Below are 17,983 nucleotides of genomic sequence, written 5' to 3' on the forward strand. Positions count from 1 at the left end.
TTTTTTTTTTTTTTTTTTTTGCAAAAATTGTTTGACCGCAATGGATTGTGGTCTATATTCACTAATGTTTTGACCATCGATGCACGCTACTTTTTCACAGAGACTTCAGGGAAATTTCTAGTGCACTCGACTTTGGAATATTAGATTTGGACAGCACTCGAAAATGGCGAACGCACTATATAGTGAGTAGGGAAGGAATTTAGACATATCTATAGAGTTTTTAATTGGAAGCGGTCACTTGAAGACACGTTTTTGAGCCCGGTGTGAATATAGCATGGAGATGCCTATTTCTTTTTAACTCACACATCTTATAGAAACCCATATACTTTTAATAAAATACCAGGTTTTTAAACTGTTTTGAAGCACATGACCTGTGCTCACCATATTTAGTTGTTGGGGTAAAAATCTACAACACTGAAAACAAATTCTATCTCGAAATGTTTTTGCTGAATCCTCATGTGGATGACTGGCTGAAACCTGGAGTTGTAGGTTTGATGACTTTTGATCACATGACCATGAGGTCAAGAGTGTCCGTACTTGGAAAAAGGGGACTTGAAGGTACAGAAAGGACTGGAAAGCAAGGATGTTTCTCAAGAAAAAAAAAAAAAGAAATGCATGGGGTACAAAAAAAAAAAAAATAAATAAAAAAAACAGCCCTAGCTCATAAGAAACAGATGAAGGGCATTCTGGATGACTCTCCGGAGCAATGAAAGGAAAAGAGGGGAAAGAGAGAGACTCGTAAAACTGTCAAGAGTCTGCCTACATCTCTCTATCCTCTCTGTGTGTGTGCCAGATGCATAGCTTCTTGTGCTAGTTCACATAAATGTTCCTTCCATCGTAAATCAGCATTTGAATTGCATGTCTGTAGATGTGTCTAATCTGGAACTGCTCCACAGATTGACAAGCTACAATATGTCAGTTTGTTGCTAACAACTGAGACTGATGGAATATAGGGGGGTTGAAGAACCACAGGACAGAAAACGTATTTATTCTCTTGAGTTTCCATCTCTATAACCGCTAAAGAAAAGCTCCTATGTTTTGTATTAGCTATAATACAATCTTTTTAACGGGAACTTTCTGTGCTCCTTTTTCTTCAGTGGAACACGATAAGGAGTTCCTGCCAGTTCGGAGGCATCATCGAGAGTTCAGATTTGATCTGTCACGTATCCCAGAGGGTGAGGCAGTCACTGCTGCTGAGTTTCGCATATATAAAGACTTCATCCATGAACGTTTTGATAACGAAACCTTCCGTATCAGCGTCTACCAAGTGCTGGAGGAGCACTCGGACAGGTGAGCTAAGCCGGATCAAGTGGTGCCAACAGAAGCTGACAATTCTATGGCTAGTTAAACAGGGAAAACTACACAGTGTGATGGTTTTCTTGTTTCTCCTCTGTTGCCATTGTGGGTTTAATAAATTAGATTGAATGAATGAAAGATGACTAAATTATGGCATAAAAGAAAGCTACCCTGACAGTGAATCTCTTTGCTTAAAACTGTCAACTATTAAGTCTTCTGCATAAATATTAGGTCACCCGATCGGAGAAGGTTAACTATGACTTTGACACAGTTAAATGGCGGTACACTATGAGTAAAAAAACTAACAGTATTTAAACACAAATTTGGTTGCTGGAATTCCTGTGAGCTGTAAAAGTCAGTGGAGCGCAACCCCATTAAAATGTGACTCAAAACAAACAACAAGAACTTGCAAAGAATAGGGCCAAAAACCTCTTGATGCAGGATCAGGAAAATCTGGGGTTTCTTTAGTCTGGGACTTTCCTGGAAAAGGAAGTTCAAACCCACACTGTTTTCTAAATGGAAGACATTAAAAACCCTCTTGGATTATCTGTTGTAAAATTGTTCCCAGAGGTATTTCAATTATGATTATGTCATGTTTTGCCAAAAAAAAACAACTGAGTCATAAAGTTTAAGTCCCATTAGCGGGACATACTCGGCCTGGATTTGAGCTCATGACCTTCCAGTCTCGGAGTGGACACTCTACCACTAGGCCACTGAGCTTATTTTCTAGGACATAGTTTCTGCAGAGTGGCAGTAGATCATTAGAAATTCACTTGAGTTGTGAGCGATACTTTTTGCAGAGAGTGAGTCCACCCTCACTTCCCATCATCCATCTGCTTACATGCTCTCCTGCTAGCTTACAGTCCCTCACACCTAACATTACTAGTGCACCTTTCATCAGAATGGATTTTTAATAAACAATTCTACCTCCATTTTTTTTTTGTTGTTCATTAATCTAATTTATTATTCTACTTTGTGTAAAACATTTAAAATGCTTTCAACCTTGAATAGTTCAGAAGCTTTTGTCACCATTTTTTTATTTATTTTATTTTGATACTTACAACCATTCAAAATATACATTTAACCACTATATTCCAAGTCAGTCAACCTTTAACAGTAAAAGAGGCATTTGGGCTCGTTTTCTACTGATCAAACCTAGAAGGAGCCACAAAGCTTTATTTTAGTCTTTAAGCCTGTTTTTTTAAACAATAAACATGAATTATGTCTTTTTTTGGCAAAAAATAAAAGCAAAAATATAAAAAGAACCTAGCATCTCTCATTTTTTATTTATTTATTTATTTATTTTACTTATTTTCAAAATAAAAGACGTTCTGTGCCAAACAGGATCATCTCAGTGCAGCTCTGGACAGCTAGTAACCAATGTGCAGCATAAGATAATATGTGCTTTTAACTCATAAAAGATCAAACTTTTTGCCAAAGTTTTGCATATAAAATCTGTGCATTCTGGAGCTAGCATTGAGCAAACAAAATGTCTTCAACTCAAGATTGATGTAAAAACCTACATAGTTTATCATCTATGTGCACCTCAATTTATACATTTAAATCATCTAAATGTAATAAATGCTTATTAAGTCATGTGTTAATACAAACATACATTTCTGCACTTGTATGTCAATAGTGCACTTTTGCACTTTTTAAAATGTATTTATTTTTGCAGACACATATTTATCTAGCTCAAAAGGGGGGTGGGATGAAGAATAGCTTTTCTTATTCCCACCCTCGATAACTAGACTTTCTGTTCATTCAAACCGATTTTACCTGTCTATTTATAAGACATGAAATCGTTTGGGATTTTTTTGTTTTTATTAAATTAAACATGTTTATTTAATACACTTTATCCTATGAACATTGGGTTGGCATTTGTGTCACAGTTAAAAAACTTCCTTAAAATTAAAAACAAAACACTAAATAGAATGAGATTGCACAGAAAACAATTAGGAGCTAAGAAACCAATTAATTACCCATTTTAGATCAATTAGATTCTGATTAATTGTATTTTATGAAACTGAGATTAAGTTTCATCCGTGAGGTTAATCTGAGCCATCGGAGCCCATGAGCTGCCCTCTTCAGCCCCTCCTGAAGGTTTCTGTTGTTTGGAGGGAACAACACAGTCATTTATTCTTCTGCCAGGGAGAGGCCTGGGTACATGAATGAAGCAGAGCTCTGTGACACATTATCTGTTCAGTCAGAAAATGGGTCGGGACGCACAAACGGCCTCATAAAGAACACGGGATTTTACTCCTCGGTGGCGACAGAGCAGAGATGTAGAGTTCACCATCAGACAATAGCTCTGACTTGGTCACGCACTATTTCTCTCACTGCTTTTCACACTGTCTTTTTTTTCCCCGTTTCACAGCTGTGTTTTATTTTTCTCTTTACCCCTCTCGCTTATTGGCTTTCTGGCTCGCCCACAGAATTCCATCCAGTGACGGACTGTGAGCAGCGTACGAAAGACGTCCTCATTTATAAAGCCATTATCCTCAATTAGGAAAATGAAGTGCTCCCCAGGGCCTCACCATCTGGAGACCTCCTCACCTTCCTCCTTTACTCCCTGTCTTCCTCCATCTCCCATGTCATTTCTTTGTAAAACTGCTTCAACTCTCATTCGCTACCTCAACTTTTACTTTTTATTTGTCTTTTTTATTGACTTTCCTTCTTTCCAGGGAGTCAGACCTTTTTCTGCTGGACTCAAGAGTGATTTGGGCCGCAGAGGAGGGCTGGTTGGTGTTTGACGTGACGGCCACCAGCAACCACTGGGTCCTGAACCCTGGCAGAAACCTGGGTCTGCAGCTGGTCCTGGAGAGCACAAACGGTGAGACGCCGTCATGGAGGTGTAACCCCATAAGGCACAGATGTGGATGTTATGGGCCTGCTAGGATTTTTCCATGAACAGGCAGTTAGATTCTAAGAAAAAGTAAAAATGAAAAAAAAAGTTAAGAAAAAAACTGGTATCGTTTAAAATTGTACGTTTTTTTATTTAATTTAATTATATGTGTTTTGATATGTCCCCAATCCCCGATGTATGTGTTGGCCCTTCTTGAAACAGTGGGAGTTGTGTAGTTCAAGTGAAGTGGTAAGCCAAGTCTATGACCCTTTGGAGAACCTTTTGGTGGTGAACCAAAGTACCGTGGGTCAGGATGGATTCTGCTCCGGTAAAAGGCGAGCAGGAGTCTTTGACAGATGTTAGTCTTCAGCATCCTGAAGAAGTAGAGTCTCTGCTGGGCCTTTTTCAGCTCAATAATCTGAAGTCTGTAGCCTTCTGTACACTTTCCCCGTTGATGGAGAGTCGAGATACGACCACTTGCTTCTTAAAAAATGTCAAACTTTTTTTTTGTACCGGTAATTGTGTCTTAGTCTGTGAAAATCTGTGAATTCATTTGAATTTTTCCATGTTTTTCCCTGAACATTCCAACTCCCAATTAGTCATATATGAATGTATGCTCTCTGCGTCACTTTTGACATTTTGGGTGTCCCCAGCTTGTTATTTTTTAATCATGGGTCCCCAACCCTTGAAACATGACATGGTACATGATAAAACACTCTGGGTTAAGGTACCAGTTAGAGACCGGTCCAAGACATAAGCCATACATCAGATGACCTTTTATACATAAATACATAATTGAATGTGCTTAGATGAGATATTGCAAAGCTCTTTTCAGTTAAAGACTTATTCAGTTTCTTATCAGTCTATCAGACATGAGGGTCAACCTCATAAAATCAGCTGATTGTTCCCAGAGTCTATGCAGAAAAGACCTCCTCTTCTTTCACCACATCTTTGGCCCTCATGCCCTCAGCATCACTCACAGACATGTGGGGGTAAATACGCCGTTATCCTGTGTCATCATCAGGTTCAAATGTTTGTCACTGAAAAACCTTATCTCAAGCAGAATATTATCATTCTCCGGATGGCAGGATGTTACACGTCAGGTGAGGAGAAGAGACACTGCCGTCCTTTCAACTGCTGCACAGGCCATATTCATAGGTGTATGATTGCATGTTGGATCTGGTATGAAGCTTTATGGGGGAGCGTGTGCAGACAAGCGCATGGGACTTCCTGTCGCCAGCAACGAGCTGAAGCTTTGATAAACCACGGAAGGATGATCAGACACGAACTGTTTCGAAGAGGAAAGATATATGAACACGTTCACTCACAGACACACAATTCAAAAGCTTGGATGTTGCTGCTTTGTTGTTGGCATTTTTGAGAAGAGGAAAAAGAGGGAAAGTTCAATGAAAAAAACTAAATGCAAGGCAGTTTTGTGTTTAGTTGTTGTGTATGTTTTGTTACATTATAAAAAAAAAATCTTTCCTGGTATGTTGACATTGTCCTCTATATCTCCCCCATACAGCAGAGAGCATCAATCCTCCTTTGGCGGGGCTGATTGGTCGTAATGGGCCTCAGAATAAACAACCCTTCATGGTGGCCTTCTTCAAAGCCACTGAGGTGCACCTGCGAAGCATCCGCTCTGCTTCCGGAGGGACCAAACAGCGCAACCGATCCAAAAACGCAAAGAGCCAAGAGGCTCTCAGAGTGGCCAATATTGCAGGTAAGCAGAGGGAGACTCACTTTGCCTGGTCTGTTGGTAATTTGGGGAAACGTTCAGGCATTTTAAGAGCAGAGCAGTCTCTATTTTAACTGCACACAAACACAGTAAAGCTACGTTCACAATGGGTATGTGATGCAGGTTCTTGAGTGCTCCTTTAGCTTATGGTGTTCACACTGGACAAACAGGGAGGGGCTTCTTCCTCATTTTCTTTTTCGGTTGTTTACTAACATATGTCCGCCACCTACAGTTGGAAGAGGTTTGGTCCAAAATGTTGCAGTAAAAATTTTGCAAACTTGTTCAAGGCTTTTTCCTTTACAGCTCTATTCCGATACATGAAAGACTGTCATAAAAGTCTATCAAGGCACAAATCGCAATAATGAATTTCTCCTCTATGATCAATTCTTAAACCATTGGAACTTTTGTAACTTTTGTCCTGGTTTAAATTTCAATGGCTGTGCATTTTGAATGCATAAGTCAAAAACCGTCATAGAGACTTGAATAGCAACATGTGAATGCGAGAGTTTTTAACTCGGAAGCCTTAAACGTGCTTTTTTTTTTGCATGTTTAAATTAACTTTTTCTTATTTTTTTTTTTTTTTTTTTTCAATTATTTATTTATTTATTTTCAAACATGTTAATAGTAAAGGACACTGAATAAATCAAATATGAAGAATAGTTATAATATAAAATAATAGCAACAACAACAAAAACTAGATGTCATTACCTGCGATAGTGCTAGTATAAATGCTGTAAGCTGAATCACTGTAAAAAAGTCTAATAAAATAAAAAAATAATAATAAAAAAAATAAATAAAAATAAGCAAAAAACCCTTTTTGACCAAGTTTTAACTCGTATGGAATATATTGTGTAAGATTATAAATTTTTTTTTGAGATTATATATCTTTTATTTCTCACTTAAGTATTTAATCTTAAAATTGTTGTTTTTGTATGTATATTAAGATAAAAACACTTAATGAGAGATTTTTTTCAAATCAGACAGCATGCTGAAGATGCTAGGCTGGCTGAAAAGGCTGAAGCCTAAAGGTTGCTAAAATACTATGTAGCCTGCCTCACAGGACACAATCACTGGGTTTTTTACAGCAATTTATTATTTTTAAATCACACTCAAAAATGTTCACAGACTTGCTTCAAGTAAAACAAAATCTCAGAATTTCTTTGACAACTGGTTGGTCTCGTGGCAAAGGATTTTACCAAACAAAAATGTTAAAGAAAGTAACATAAAAATACGGCAGTGGACTCTGACCACTGAGAATGAACACAAATAAATAAATAAAATTACTTACAAGTCATTGGAGAAGTTACAAATAAATAATCAAACAAAACTCACAGTTTTCAACTGTTTTACACCCAGGAACGCTGGAAATGGCGCCGTTTTCTCACAAGCTACGCGTCTCTTACGGCTTTCTCACTACCACGACGCACATTTCCGTCCTCTGTAAAATCCATGTAAAACTCAACAATCATGCAGAAACACCAACAAATACTACAATGAAGTAATATTGAAAGATGGCTTTTACATCTTTTAAGTAAAATACCTTAAAACTTCGTGGATATTTTGTTTATCATGCAGATGAAACAACCGCGGAGCAGACATCAAAACAGGAAGACGAACAGGAAAAACGACTGCTTTGCGTCTTTTCAAAATAAAATGTCCAGCGATAACGTCCGCAACACTGCCCTCTAGTGGTTAAACACAACAACATGTAAAGTAACAGCACATAAACAGTAACACTTATTGCAAAATTTCTAATAGTCACAGAAGGAAAAATAATTAAAATACATTATTACTGTAACTAATAGATTTGCAGATTTTAGACACATAGGGGATTGGCAAGCCATTTACCACTCTACTACAACTAGCTAAATGCCAAAAACAAAAATGGAAAAAACAGCTTGTATGTTGTTAAAATATTAGCTTTATTCCAAATTAGCCCTAAAAACTTCGAAAAATGTCTAAATTAGCCAAAACAGCTAGCATAATGCTAACTTATCAACTAAAGTCCGAGTTAGCCTAAAAAAAACATGGAAAAATGTCTAAATTAGTCACAAACAGCTAGCATGTTGCTAAATCCAAAGTTTTTTTTAAGATTTAAACAATTTCTCATTCATTTCCTATATTTATAAATACCAAAAGTACAAGCAGAAATGTCCTGAACGAGCTAAACGTTTTGATACCAAGATTGCTGAAATCATTGAAACCATGACTGAGTTTTTACGTGCCGAAAACGTACGGAACAGCGCAGGAGAATGAATCACTTTTGTGTGAATGCTTGAGGGCGGTGTGAACGTAGCTCAGCACTGTGACAACGTATCGTTGGTTGTAACTCCTCAGCAAAACATATTGAACATCTTTGTTTTGGAGGTGTGAGCGGGCCGTGTTTATGTGAAATGTTAGAGTCCTCCAGCTTCAAATACCCCTCTGCTGTCTTTGTTTATTTACACAAGCATCGCAGAGCAGTCGGGGCCAAGTTCCCTGCATGGAGGTAAGGCAGCACAGGCTTTTATGGCAGAACACATCTGCAGAGCGATGTGGGGCAACTGGGGCCACCACTCATGGGCCAAATGGGCCTGTTTGGAGATCTGAATACCGGTGTTCTTTAACTGGATGATGAGAACCAGTCGTTCCTGATCATGTTAAATGTGAACAGCTTTCAAGAGCTAATGTACCACAGAGCCCCAGTGGTCGCCTGAGGAGCAGAGAAACCACTGGATAGAAAACAGACCGGTCTTTTTTCACACATTCAAAGAGGGAAAAGAAAATAACATTGTTTTGAGTAAAAATTCTGACGAATTCACTAGAAGTTAGTCTTAACTCATTTACATGGACATCGTTTTAGTGTTTCATTGATCATTTGCTCTGTTTCTGGCTGATTTCTACCAGTTTCCTAAATGTTACACAACACAAAAGGGTTTTTCTGTTAAAGAATACGTTTTTCTGTGTTCCCCAGAAAACAGCAGCGCTGATCAGAAGCAGGCGTGTAAGAAGCATGAGCTCTACGTCAGTTTCCGCGACTTGGGGTGGCAGGTACGCTCACATCAATCACCAAAGTTTCTTCACTTAAAAAAACAAATTGTTGTTCCCAACACATTTACGTTTAAACTGAATGTCCTGAATGTAGATGTCACAAATTAGGAACGCACTGACTTTAAATATAAAGACTAATTAGGGTTTTTTTTGTTTAGTGAATATGAAAATTCCCCCTAAAATGCCACCGGTGCAACCTAAGTATTTGATTCCTGGCGAGAACCAAGTTTCCAAGCAAGCCTATTTGGTTGAAATGCCAGAGTTGTTGTTCACAAAGGAGAACCACACACACACTCTCCCCCAGAAGGATCAAATTCTCCTTGTGTGACAAGAATCGACACATGTTGCTCCTTTGTGGTTGACAAACAAAGATGTGATGAAAGACTCTGGTTTGCTAAAACATTACAAAGTCATCATTTTATGTTGGCCGTCGTCAAGAACTCTAGATTTAACGTTTTTGCGCTACAACAGACTTAAGCCTCTCTTCTACTGAGCGGTTTGTTTTTTAGCGCATGTGTGGCGCGGACCGCTAGCGTGTCAGCAACAGTGGAGGTCAGCAGCGGCTCGACTTTTTATGGCTTTACTTTTGCTACCTTAACAGAAATGTAATGTTGTTTGAAAGAAGATTGCGGGCGGCTAAGAAGAATACCACCGTAAAGAGGAAAACAGAAGCACTAGCTTAGCGCTATACTGGTGCTCTCTAATGTCGCCATCGCTTTCTGCCAATCAGCGGGCGGCAACAGCGGATCGTTCTATTTTTCTATGGACCTACAACAGATGGGGGTCCTCTAGAGGTAGGGGTCGGAGCTGTTTAATGGGTTCGTTTAATAGTGGAAACGCTCAAGGTACTGGACCGTAGCGTACCGCTCAGTGGAAACAAGGCCTTAGTTAAAGGTCTTTGACAGTGGCCTGTTTGGGCGACACCAGAATTCATTTACTTACATATTCAGTTTTTGCCTTATAGTCACAACGTGGTGGATACGGGCTGTCTGCAGGGGGAAAAGGGGGTATTGGGTAAACTTGTACGCGGCTTGGTAGCCCAAAGGAGCGAGTGAAGAGAGAAACAGGAAGAAGAAGTGCCAGTCTGAAATTTAAATAAAAAAGGTTGACAGTTTTGCGTCTGTCATTTTGCCCTCATCCCTGCTTTATTTTTATAACCTTTGGAATCTCTCCTGGCTTGCCTACTATTTTGATAGTTTTTCTGGACTTCTTAAGAGAACCCCGCGATAGACATATCTCAATCCTGGATCGCTTGGTGAACCCATAGAGCCACGCTTTTTTTCTACGAGTATCTTCCTGACGACAGGTTGTAGTGAACACTAACAGGGTAACCAAACACGGTAGTTGGAGGTTGACTCCATTCTCAGCCCAGATTTAAAAAATGCAAAAAAAGGGGGCGGGGCTAGTGGAGCCGGACTGAGCGTTGGAGATGTGGTTCGGATCTATGATTGACAGTTGGGCTAGCTTTATATAACGTACGCTGGGTCTTCAATGTGGAGAGTGGTTTGTCATTGTTCTGTTAAATTAAAAACAAAAAAATATGGAGAATGATACCGGGCAAAGTGATACAAGCGTCTATGAGAAGGTTGAGGATTTTCCACCTTCTCCTGAGGCCGGCACACATGGTCCAGAACCTTTTTGTTTCAAGCCGCTGGCTCAAGACCATTGATATATATTACATTCACAAGCTCAGTTGTATAAATCTGTTATGCACCTGTAATGCACTGTAAGGTGCAGTTCTTGCACGATTTATAGCTTAATTTTTAGAGAACATACATAGCTTCAAAATATAAGATGTGTTTTTTTAGTCTCTCTGGCCTCACAGGATGATATATGAGGGATGATACCGCTTCACTGTGTAAAAAAAAAAAAAAAAAAAAAAAACTCCACTGACCTCTGCTTCACCACCAGGACTGGATCATTGCTCCTGAAGGATATGCTGCCTTTTACTGTGAGGGAGAGTGTGCCTTCCCATTGAACTCCTACATGAACGCCACAAACCACGCCATTGTGCAAACCCTTGTGAGTAACCATGAAACCAGAGAAGAAAAAGCTGTCACATTAGGAGACTAATTATCTCATCAAACGTCAGCACAGTGAAGCCACTGTTGGAATTGCTGTGTTCAGATGTGTAAACTGTTGTTTTTAACCCAAGATTTCTCCTCTTCTTCTTCTTCTTCTTGTCAGGTTCATTTCATTCATCCAGACACAGTGCCCAAGCCTTGTTGTGCCCCCACACAGCTCCATGCCATCTCTGTGCTCTACTTCGACGACAGCTCCAATGTCATCCTCAAGAAATACCGCAACATGGTGGTCAAAGCTTGCGGCTGCCACTGAACCTCCCAGTATCTCCTCACTGACAATTCCCTCTCAGTGACAGACGGAGGGAGCGAGGCTGCTGTCATTCGAAATGCTGCAAAAAGATCACAGAGACATTCATGTGGTAATTTGTGGGTCCAGACTTTAACCGGCTTCCAAAGGGACATTCACACCCACGTCAGGCAATAATGTTTCTGCAGTTTCTTCAGAAGTTCTCATGTTTTTTTCTAATTAATAAAAAATAGCAGTCAGACTTTATTACTGTGGAAGCATATTGCATTAAAAAACTAAACAAAAAAACAGGTCATCTGCGTGCATTAAAAAAAAAAAAGTGTTTTTTGCTCTAATTTTTTTAAGAAGTACAAAAGCGAGGAACAACAAACAGGCTGGGCATTAAACTCATCTACTCATGAAAACTATAGGAGGATCTGAAAATAAAAGTTGAAAAGCCACAATGTTTGTGTGTCACATAAGTACGTTCTGTTTATGTGCTCGTCACGATGTCGTCAGTTTTGTTCTTCTACTAACTTTACTCACAAACATTAAAGAGCACAACGTTGACGAAGTATTAGTTATTTTTAACAAAATTAACTGTTAATTTTTGTTTGTGGTGATGCAGAAAAGAGTTACAGCTGGAGTTTTTGATAAAGAAATAGTGTTTTTTTCTAAGCTTTGAGGTTTGTCTTGATGTTGATGCTCATGAAGATGCAGAGGCAGGCACTAAAATGCACTAAACAGACCAGACAAACATTAGCAATTTCTTTGTAAATCATCTATAAATAATCTTAAAAATATCCCAAGTACTTATTGATATTAAAACAAACTTAATAGAAATCCATAATATTGTTTCTCTTTATCTTAGAGTGAACTAGTGTGGTTATTAATGCAAGTTGTAGACGTGTCCTTATCTTCTCGCTTTAAAAAAAATATAGAATTGAAAAAACAGACAAAACAAAATCTTAAAACAGAAAATTTGTATCAAAAAGTTAGAAAAATATGATGAAACAAAAAAAAATATTTAAAAGTTGGAGAAAAAAAATCTCAAATACCCCCCAAAAATTGTATATCAAAAATATGTTTTGTTTTTTTTTAATCTCGAAAAGCAGACAAAGTAACCACAACCACAACGTGAACATCCTGGTCAACCATGAACTTTGCTGTTTGGTGGCCAACAATGTCATCAGGATTGACTCAAACAAAAATAAATGGTTTATACTGTTTGATATTTAATACTGTCTGTAAGGTTCATGGATAACTTAAGTAGGAATAAGGAAACAGACTGGTGATATTGTGACAATCACAGAACTGACTTGTCGTTACAATTAACTATGAAATTGCGCAAATTGGGCTTGTGATAATAATTTAGTTTAATGGAAACACCACAAAACTTAAATGCACAGTTGAGCGTGTCATGCGGAAATGTTGGATCCACAGCTCCTCTGTAAAATCACCAACCAAGACGTCCCAAATTGCTTCATCCGTATCCCCTCCCAGGAAGCTTGACGCTCCATAACCTGAATAAGACGGCTGCGTCTCATTTGGTAGATGATGAGCGCTTGTGCTGTGGAAGAAATTGGAATTTATCTTGTGCTATCCAACAGAGAAAAAAGATCCAACTGCTTACTTTTAAGGTTTATTTTGATAAAGTTTTGCGCATTTATGTTATGAAAATGCAGCTATTGTGGCTTAATAGCATCTTATAGTTTTCATGAGCAGATAAGGTTAATTCTCAGCCTGTTTGTAGTTCTTAAAAAAATAGGAAAAAAACACAGGAAAAGTAACAATGTATTTTTAATACATGAAAAATTTTGAACGAAGATTTTTTTAATGAATGCAATACACTTCCATAAACTGCAGACCAAAAAAATATATTTAAAAATTGGTGTTAGAGTACACTCCCTACACTCACATTCTTTGTGCTTTCTACTGTGTATGCATTTCCAGCAGTGACTGTACTGTATAGTCAATCAAATGAAACAGTAATTTTATTATTTTTTATAATACTTTAGTATGTTATGTATATAAAAGCAGAAAGGTGCGGAGGGTTTTGTAGTTTCTGTACGATAGTGTGTAAATATTTTTTTTTTTAAACAAAGCAACTGTATTTATTTCCTGGTTCGTCACCCGGATGTGTGTTTTTCCCGATATATGATGCTGCTTGAATTCTTTCTCAAACGGACACAAACAATGGAAGTCAAATGAAAAGAGGCTGGCAAAGATCTCAGCATCTTCAGGTTTGTTCTTCTCTGCTGTAATGTAATCTGACATATTTAAAAAATAAATAAATAAATATGGGTTTATTTATTGGGAGCCAGCAGCATTGTTCCACAGCTGGCTCCAATGGTTATTCTATGTTTAACTGCTGAACTGATGAAGCAATAAACTTGGGAGGAAAACCACTTTAAGATTTATTTGTGTAATTTGGAGGAGTTATTACAGTACATAATGGTGTTACAATCTTGGATATTTCGTTGCTTAAATATTTGCTTGGATCGTGGTCATATCGTTTGACTTGCTAAGCTGAGGTTTGCTGTCGGTGTTCCTATGATGAAAAGCAAACGGAAACTTGTCAAGTAAACAGTGTGTCTGTGTGGTCATGTCTTTATCTGTGGTTTGTGTCTGAAGTGTTGGAGGTATTTTTTGCACATGCATGTATTGTGATTATCAATAAGCTTGCATAGGGTTTTGGTCATACACACGGATTTCACTGCATGCAAAAGAGAAACACTGTAGCTGCCTGGAATATATTAAAATAAGTATTTCATTTTAATTCTCAAGAAGTAAATAATATTCACAGAAAAGTTTTTTGCATACACAATGACATCCAAAAATGCCAAGTTTGCCTTTCTGAAACATGAAACTTCCAGTGCTCACAAAACGCTACCATCATATGACTTCTTGGAATGAAACGTAGCCGTGTTAGCACATTTAAAACCTGTTCATAGGAACCATTTATGTGCAAACGAACTTTAAAGTGACTTTCGGACCACTGATCGTACTCTCAGCCGATGATGAGGAGCCCCTGCCTTCTCCATGGAGCGGTAGCAGCGTGCGCTAACAATCACGCCGTCTAGTTGAGACATTTTAGGAAAGAGAATCACGTCTCGGACTGCTTCTACATGACACTGAAAACTACATTCACACACTCTGCTGTGGAGTCATTGAAACACAACTAACAGGTCATAAAGATAAAGATAAAGTCATAATTTGATGTGTTTCATGCTAGCAAGCATTAGCCCAAATGAAAGTGACAACGGTATTCGCACGTCATTTTCTATATACTGCAGTCAGTTCTGAACTTTTCTTGGCTGAACGCATCCGGAGGAAAAGTTAAGGTTAGGATTACAGTTTTGGTTTGGGTTAATCCACCAAATGGTTCCCGATCGCGGCCCAGCAGCAGCCGCGCTCCACGCTCTATCTGCAGGACAGCTAACGGGACTTCATTAAATACTGCAACCAGTAACAGCATTGAGCTTTGGATGCACATAAAATACATGACACAATGCACCAATCTGCATCTTGCCTGCACCTATTACCTTACCTTAAGTTAATAACCTTTGAAGTTTGCCATGTAGGACGACAAATACATTTGAATCCTTTTTGCATTTTTATTTTGGAGTATTTTGATGGAAAAACGAACAATGACGGACCTGATCCCTGAGCCATTTCTTGTGGTTCCAACCAGTGTGAAAGAGCAGCGGCTCTACTCTGAGCTCCGAGTTGAGCTGCTACTCCTTCACACTGACATAAGTCAGCAGATATGGCTCAGGCATCTGTTCGGATGGACTCTTCCTTAAGAAGGTGTTCCAGGCATGTCCCACTTAGTGGAGGCCCTGGGGAAGACCCAGGAAACACTGGAGAGACTTTGTCTCTCGGCTGGCCTTGGAACGTCTCAGGGCCCCCCTAGACAAAGTGAAGGAAGTAGCCGAGGAGAGGGAAGTCTGGGCATGTCTGCTTAGACTGCTGCCCCCACGACCCGGTCCGGCATGAGCAGAAAAAGATGGATTTAACAGGAAACAATCTTTGGTGTTAATTCATTTAAAGTTTAAATCTATACAACTGAAAAAATCTGGCATTAGTTTAAACTAAAACAAATACTAAAGGCTGTGTAAGTGATTTGACCAAGAAGGACAGTGAGGAAAGTGCTCCGTCAGATGACCAGATGACCTGGCCTCCACAGTCAGCTGACCTGAACCCCATTGAGATGTTTTGGGATGAGATGAACTGCAGATGGGCCACAACTGACTGGTACAGCGACCACATAAACTGAAGTTTCCCAGAAGGACAATCATTAGGTACTCGGGGCGGGCTCCAACCGGTTCCAGTGTCTTGCCACTGAGGAGCACTTTGACCACCGTTGTTGGGTCGGCATGGGTGATTGACAGTCCTCAGCTTCTGTTTCCCCAAGAGGATGAGTGTCAGCAGGACTGAAGAAATACTAAAAAACAAAACTAGAATATATAACTCACCTATGTTTGTGTTCAATATGTTTTTGCTCTCACACATCCTACTGCATTTATCCAGACTTTATACCGGCACAAGTGGGCACTAGATTGAGTGTAAGTATATATATATATATATATATATATACAGTATATACAAAGACATAAAACTGAAGCTACTACAAATGGGAAAGATGATTTGCTGCATAAGGAAATATGAGTTACAGCCTCAAAGAAATGTCAAAGATCGAGCACGGTCACATGCAAACGATGGTCAGATAAACATCAGACAGGAAAAAGGCATTGAGTGTGACTTCATGCTTTGTGGTTCAGTGGTGCCCTTTTACTCCATCAGATGTGGTGGACCCGTGCACGTGTTCTTTCTTTTAAACCTATCGCATCATAACTGACAAACATTTTAATGTCAAGTTATGTTTTGTAAAGTAAGACAGAAACAGACTGAGATTAAAGTTCAAGAAAAAAAAAATATATATATATATTTTAAATGTAACCACAACAGTTGTAAGCTTAAAAAAACTAATCGTTCAAATATTTTTGCAAATTGATTTGGAATTTTTATTTTTATAGAAATTAACCAAAAATAAACTAAACAAGACTAAATCTATGCAGAAATACATCAAGGAAGGAGGAAGCAAATGTATATAATCACAGCACATATGCAGATCAAGTATCAAAAAACAATTAAATTATTTTTTTAAAAAGTGATTCTGGTTTTATGGGGACATATGGAAGAGGATTAGGGCAGAATTTAGTCAGAATTTTGACTTCAATCTCACACTGTAAAAAGTGAAAAAATTGGATCAATTAACAAACGTTCTAATTTGTAACATTTAAAATTAGTTTTCCTAAAAATAAAATTTTGGGTTGATAGTTTACTGAACTTAAAATTTTAATTTGATAAAAAATAATATTTCTATCTGTTTTATGGTAACATTAATCTCAGAATTCTGATTTTAATTCAGACTTTCTACAAAACTATTTGATTCTTAAATTGCTTAAAGAAACCTCAAGCAAAAGTGTTGAATGCTGCCCTCTGCTGGAGTAAACATGACATTACAACTTAAAAAAAATAATTCAATCATTTATTTATTTATTTAAATGTCTATATATTTTCATGTTCCTGCCTCCTTGGCTGCTTGTGTCTGGGTATCGTTTTTAGTCTCACTTCCCCCCGTACCTGTTGAGCTCACCTGAGGGCTCGAGGTGACAGTTCTTTCTGTGACGGGAGGAGGAGCCTGTGGGTCAAAAAGAAACTTCCACCCACGCAGCCTGCAGCATTCCTCTCCAAACGAATGTTTCACTTCGACTTTTTCTTCGCGTTTTTCTCTTTCATATGAATAACCTGCAGGTTACTGACGGCTTGGGTGTAACCCAAAAGCACACTTTCTGTTTGATTCTAGTCCTGTCACAATCCTAAACCTTTAGTTTCTGAGTGTTATTTTATAGAATGGGGTGTTTCAATGTAAATAATTTAAGATTACATTAAAATTCATATTTTTGTTGATTAAAATGATCTTTGAACGACTTAAGTCATGTTACTGAGAAACGATTCTTCGGTTTTACAAGCAGAGTACGGAAACCGAAAGTATCAAGTGCGTCCAAAAAAAAAAACCTTTCGCTTTCGCTTAAAGAGCGCACTTTTTATCCGTGACTTCTGCATTCTAGTTTGCAGTGAGACCAGTCTGCCCTAAACTTATCGATCTGATCATCCAGGCTTCGTCTTTTCGTTTGATTGCGGTAGGAGTGTCGTGATCGGGGATATCGTTTGAGTTTTTATGTTACTTTTTTATTTTGGAGCTGGTTGTGTACATGTGACATGTGAGAGTGGTTTACCGTGGAGCATGTGCTGAAGATGGATGAAGGGACAAAGCTGCACCTGAAAGAGTGGCTGATCGCGCAGATAGAGAGCGGCAGGTATGAGGGCCTGTGCTGGGAGGACGAGGACAAAACCATGTTCAGGATCCCGTGGAAACACGCAGCCAAGAAGGACTACAAGCAGACGGAGGATGCGGCTCTGTTCAAGGTCGATCTAAGTTGAACTTTCGGAACACTCGTGACGTGGAACTCCATTTTTTAAACCTCCAAAAATGTATTTCAAAAGAAAAAAAAAAGTTAAATATGGATTTGAATCGAGGGGAAAGTGTACTAATCCAGTTGCAGTGTTGTGCAATCACATTTCCAATTCTTCTCTAAAAAAAAATACATTTTTATTATTGCTTTAATAAAAAAAAATTCTGGCAAAAAGTTTAATCAAATTTGCATAAATGAACAATTTTGAAATTGCACGTATGG

The 17,983-nt window shown here is 38.5% G+C and overlaps 2 protein-coding genes and 1 long non-coding RNA gene across 3 annotated transcripts in view; 2 read left to right on the top strand and 1 right to left on the bottom strand.

Moving 5' to 3' along the window:
• The window catches only part of bmp7b (bone morphogenetic protein 7b), a 36,058-nt gene extending 22,419 nt beyond the window's left edge, over nucleotides 1–13,639 (top strand). Inside the window, exons 2-7 of the mRNA XM_024293913.2 lie at nucleotides 1,098–1,290; nucleotides 3,981–4,129; nucleotides 5,667–5,864; nucleotides 8,833–8,909; nucleotides 10,821–10,931; nucleotides 11,097–13,639. Coding sequence (XP_024149681.1) covers nucleotides 1,098–1,290; nucleotides 3,981–4,129; nucleotides 5,667–5,864; nucleotides 8,833–8,909; nucleotides 10,821–10,931; nucleotides 11,097–11,246 — 878 coding nt within the window. The 3' untranslated portion in view covers nucleotides 11,247–13,639. The remainder of the gene's footprint in view (nucleotides 1–1,097; nucleotides 1,291–3,980; nucleotides 4,130–5,666; nucleotides 5,865–8,832; nucleotides 8,910–10,820; nucleotides 10,932–11,096) is intronic.
• Nucleotides 6,951–7,733, bottom strand: LOC112159686. The gene is made up of 2 exons (XR_002921522.1): nucleotides 7,420–7,733; nucleotides 6,951–7,317 (listed from the first exon to the last, which is right to left on the bottom strand). It is a non-coding gene; the product is annotated as an uncharacterized LOC112159686 (long non-coding RNA).
• Nucleotides 13,640–16,865: 3,226 nt separating the features above from the next.
• The window catches only part of irf10 (interferon regulatory factor 10), a 10,554-nt gene continuing 9,436 nt past the window's right edge, over nucleotides 16,866–17,983 (top strand). Inside the window, exon 1 of the mRNA XM_024293914.2 lies at nucleotides 16,866–17,714. Coding sequence (XP_024149682.1) covers nucleotides 17,544–17,714 — 171 coding nt within the window. The 5' untranslated portion in view covers nucleotides 16,866–17,543. The remainder of the gene's footprint in view (nucleotides 17,715–17,983) is intronic.

This window comes from Oryzias melastigma, linkage group LG7 (genome assembly GCF_002922805.2).
Source record: "Oryzias melastigma strain HK-1 linkage group LG7, ASM292280v2, whole genome shotgun sequence".
In the NCBI taxonomy this organism is placed as follows: domain Eukaryota; kingdom Metazoa; phylum Chordata; class Actinopteri; order Beloniformes; family Adrianichthyidae; genus Oryzias; species Oryzias melastigma.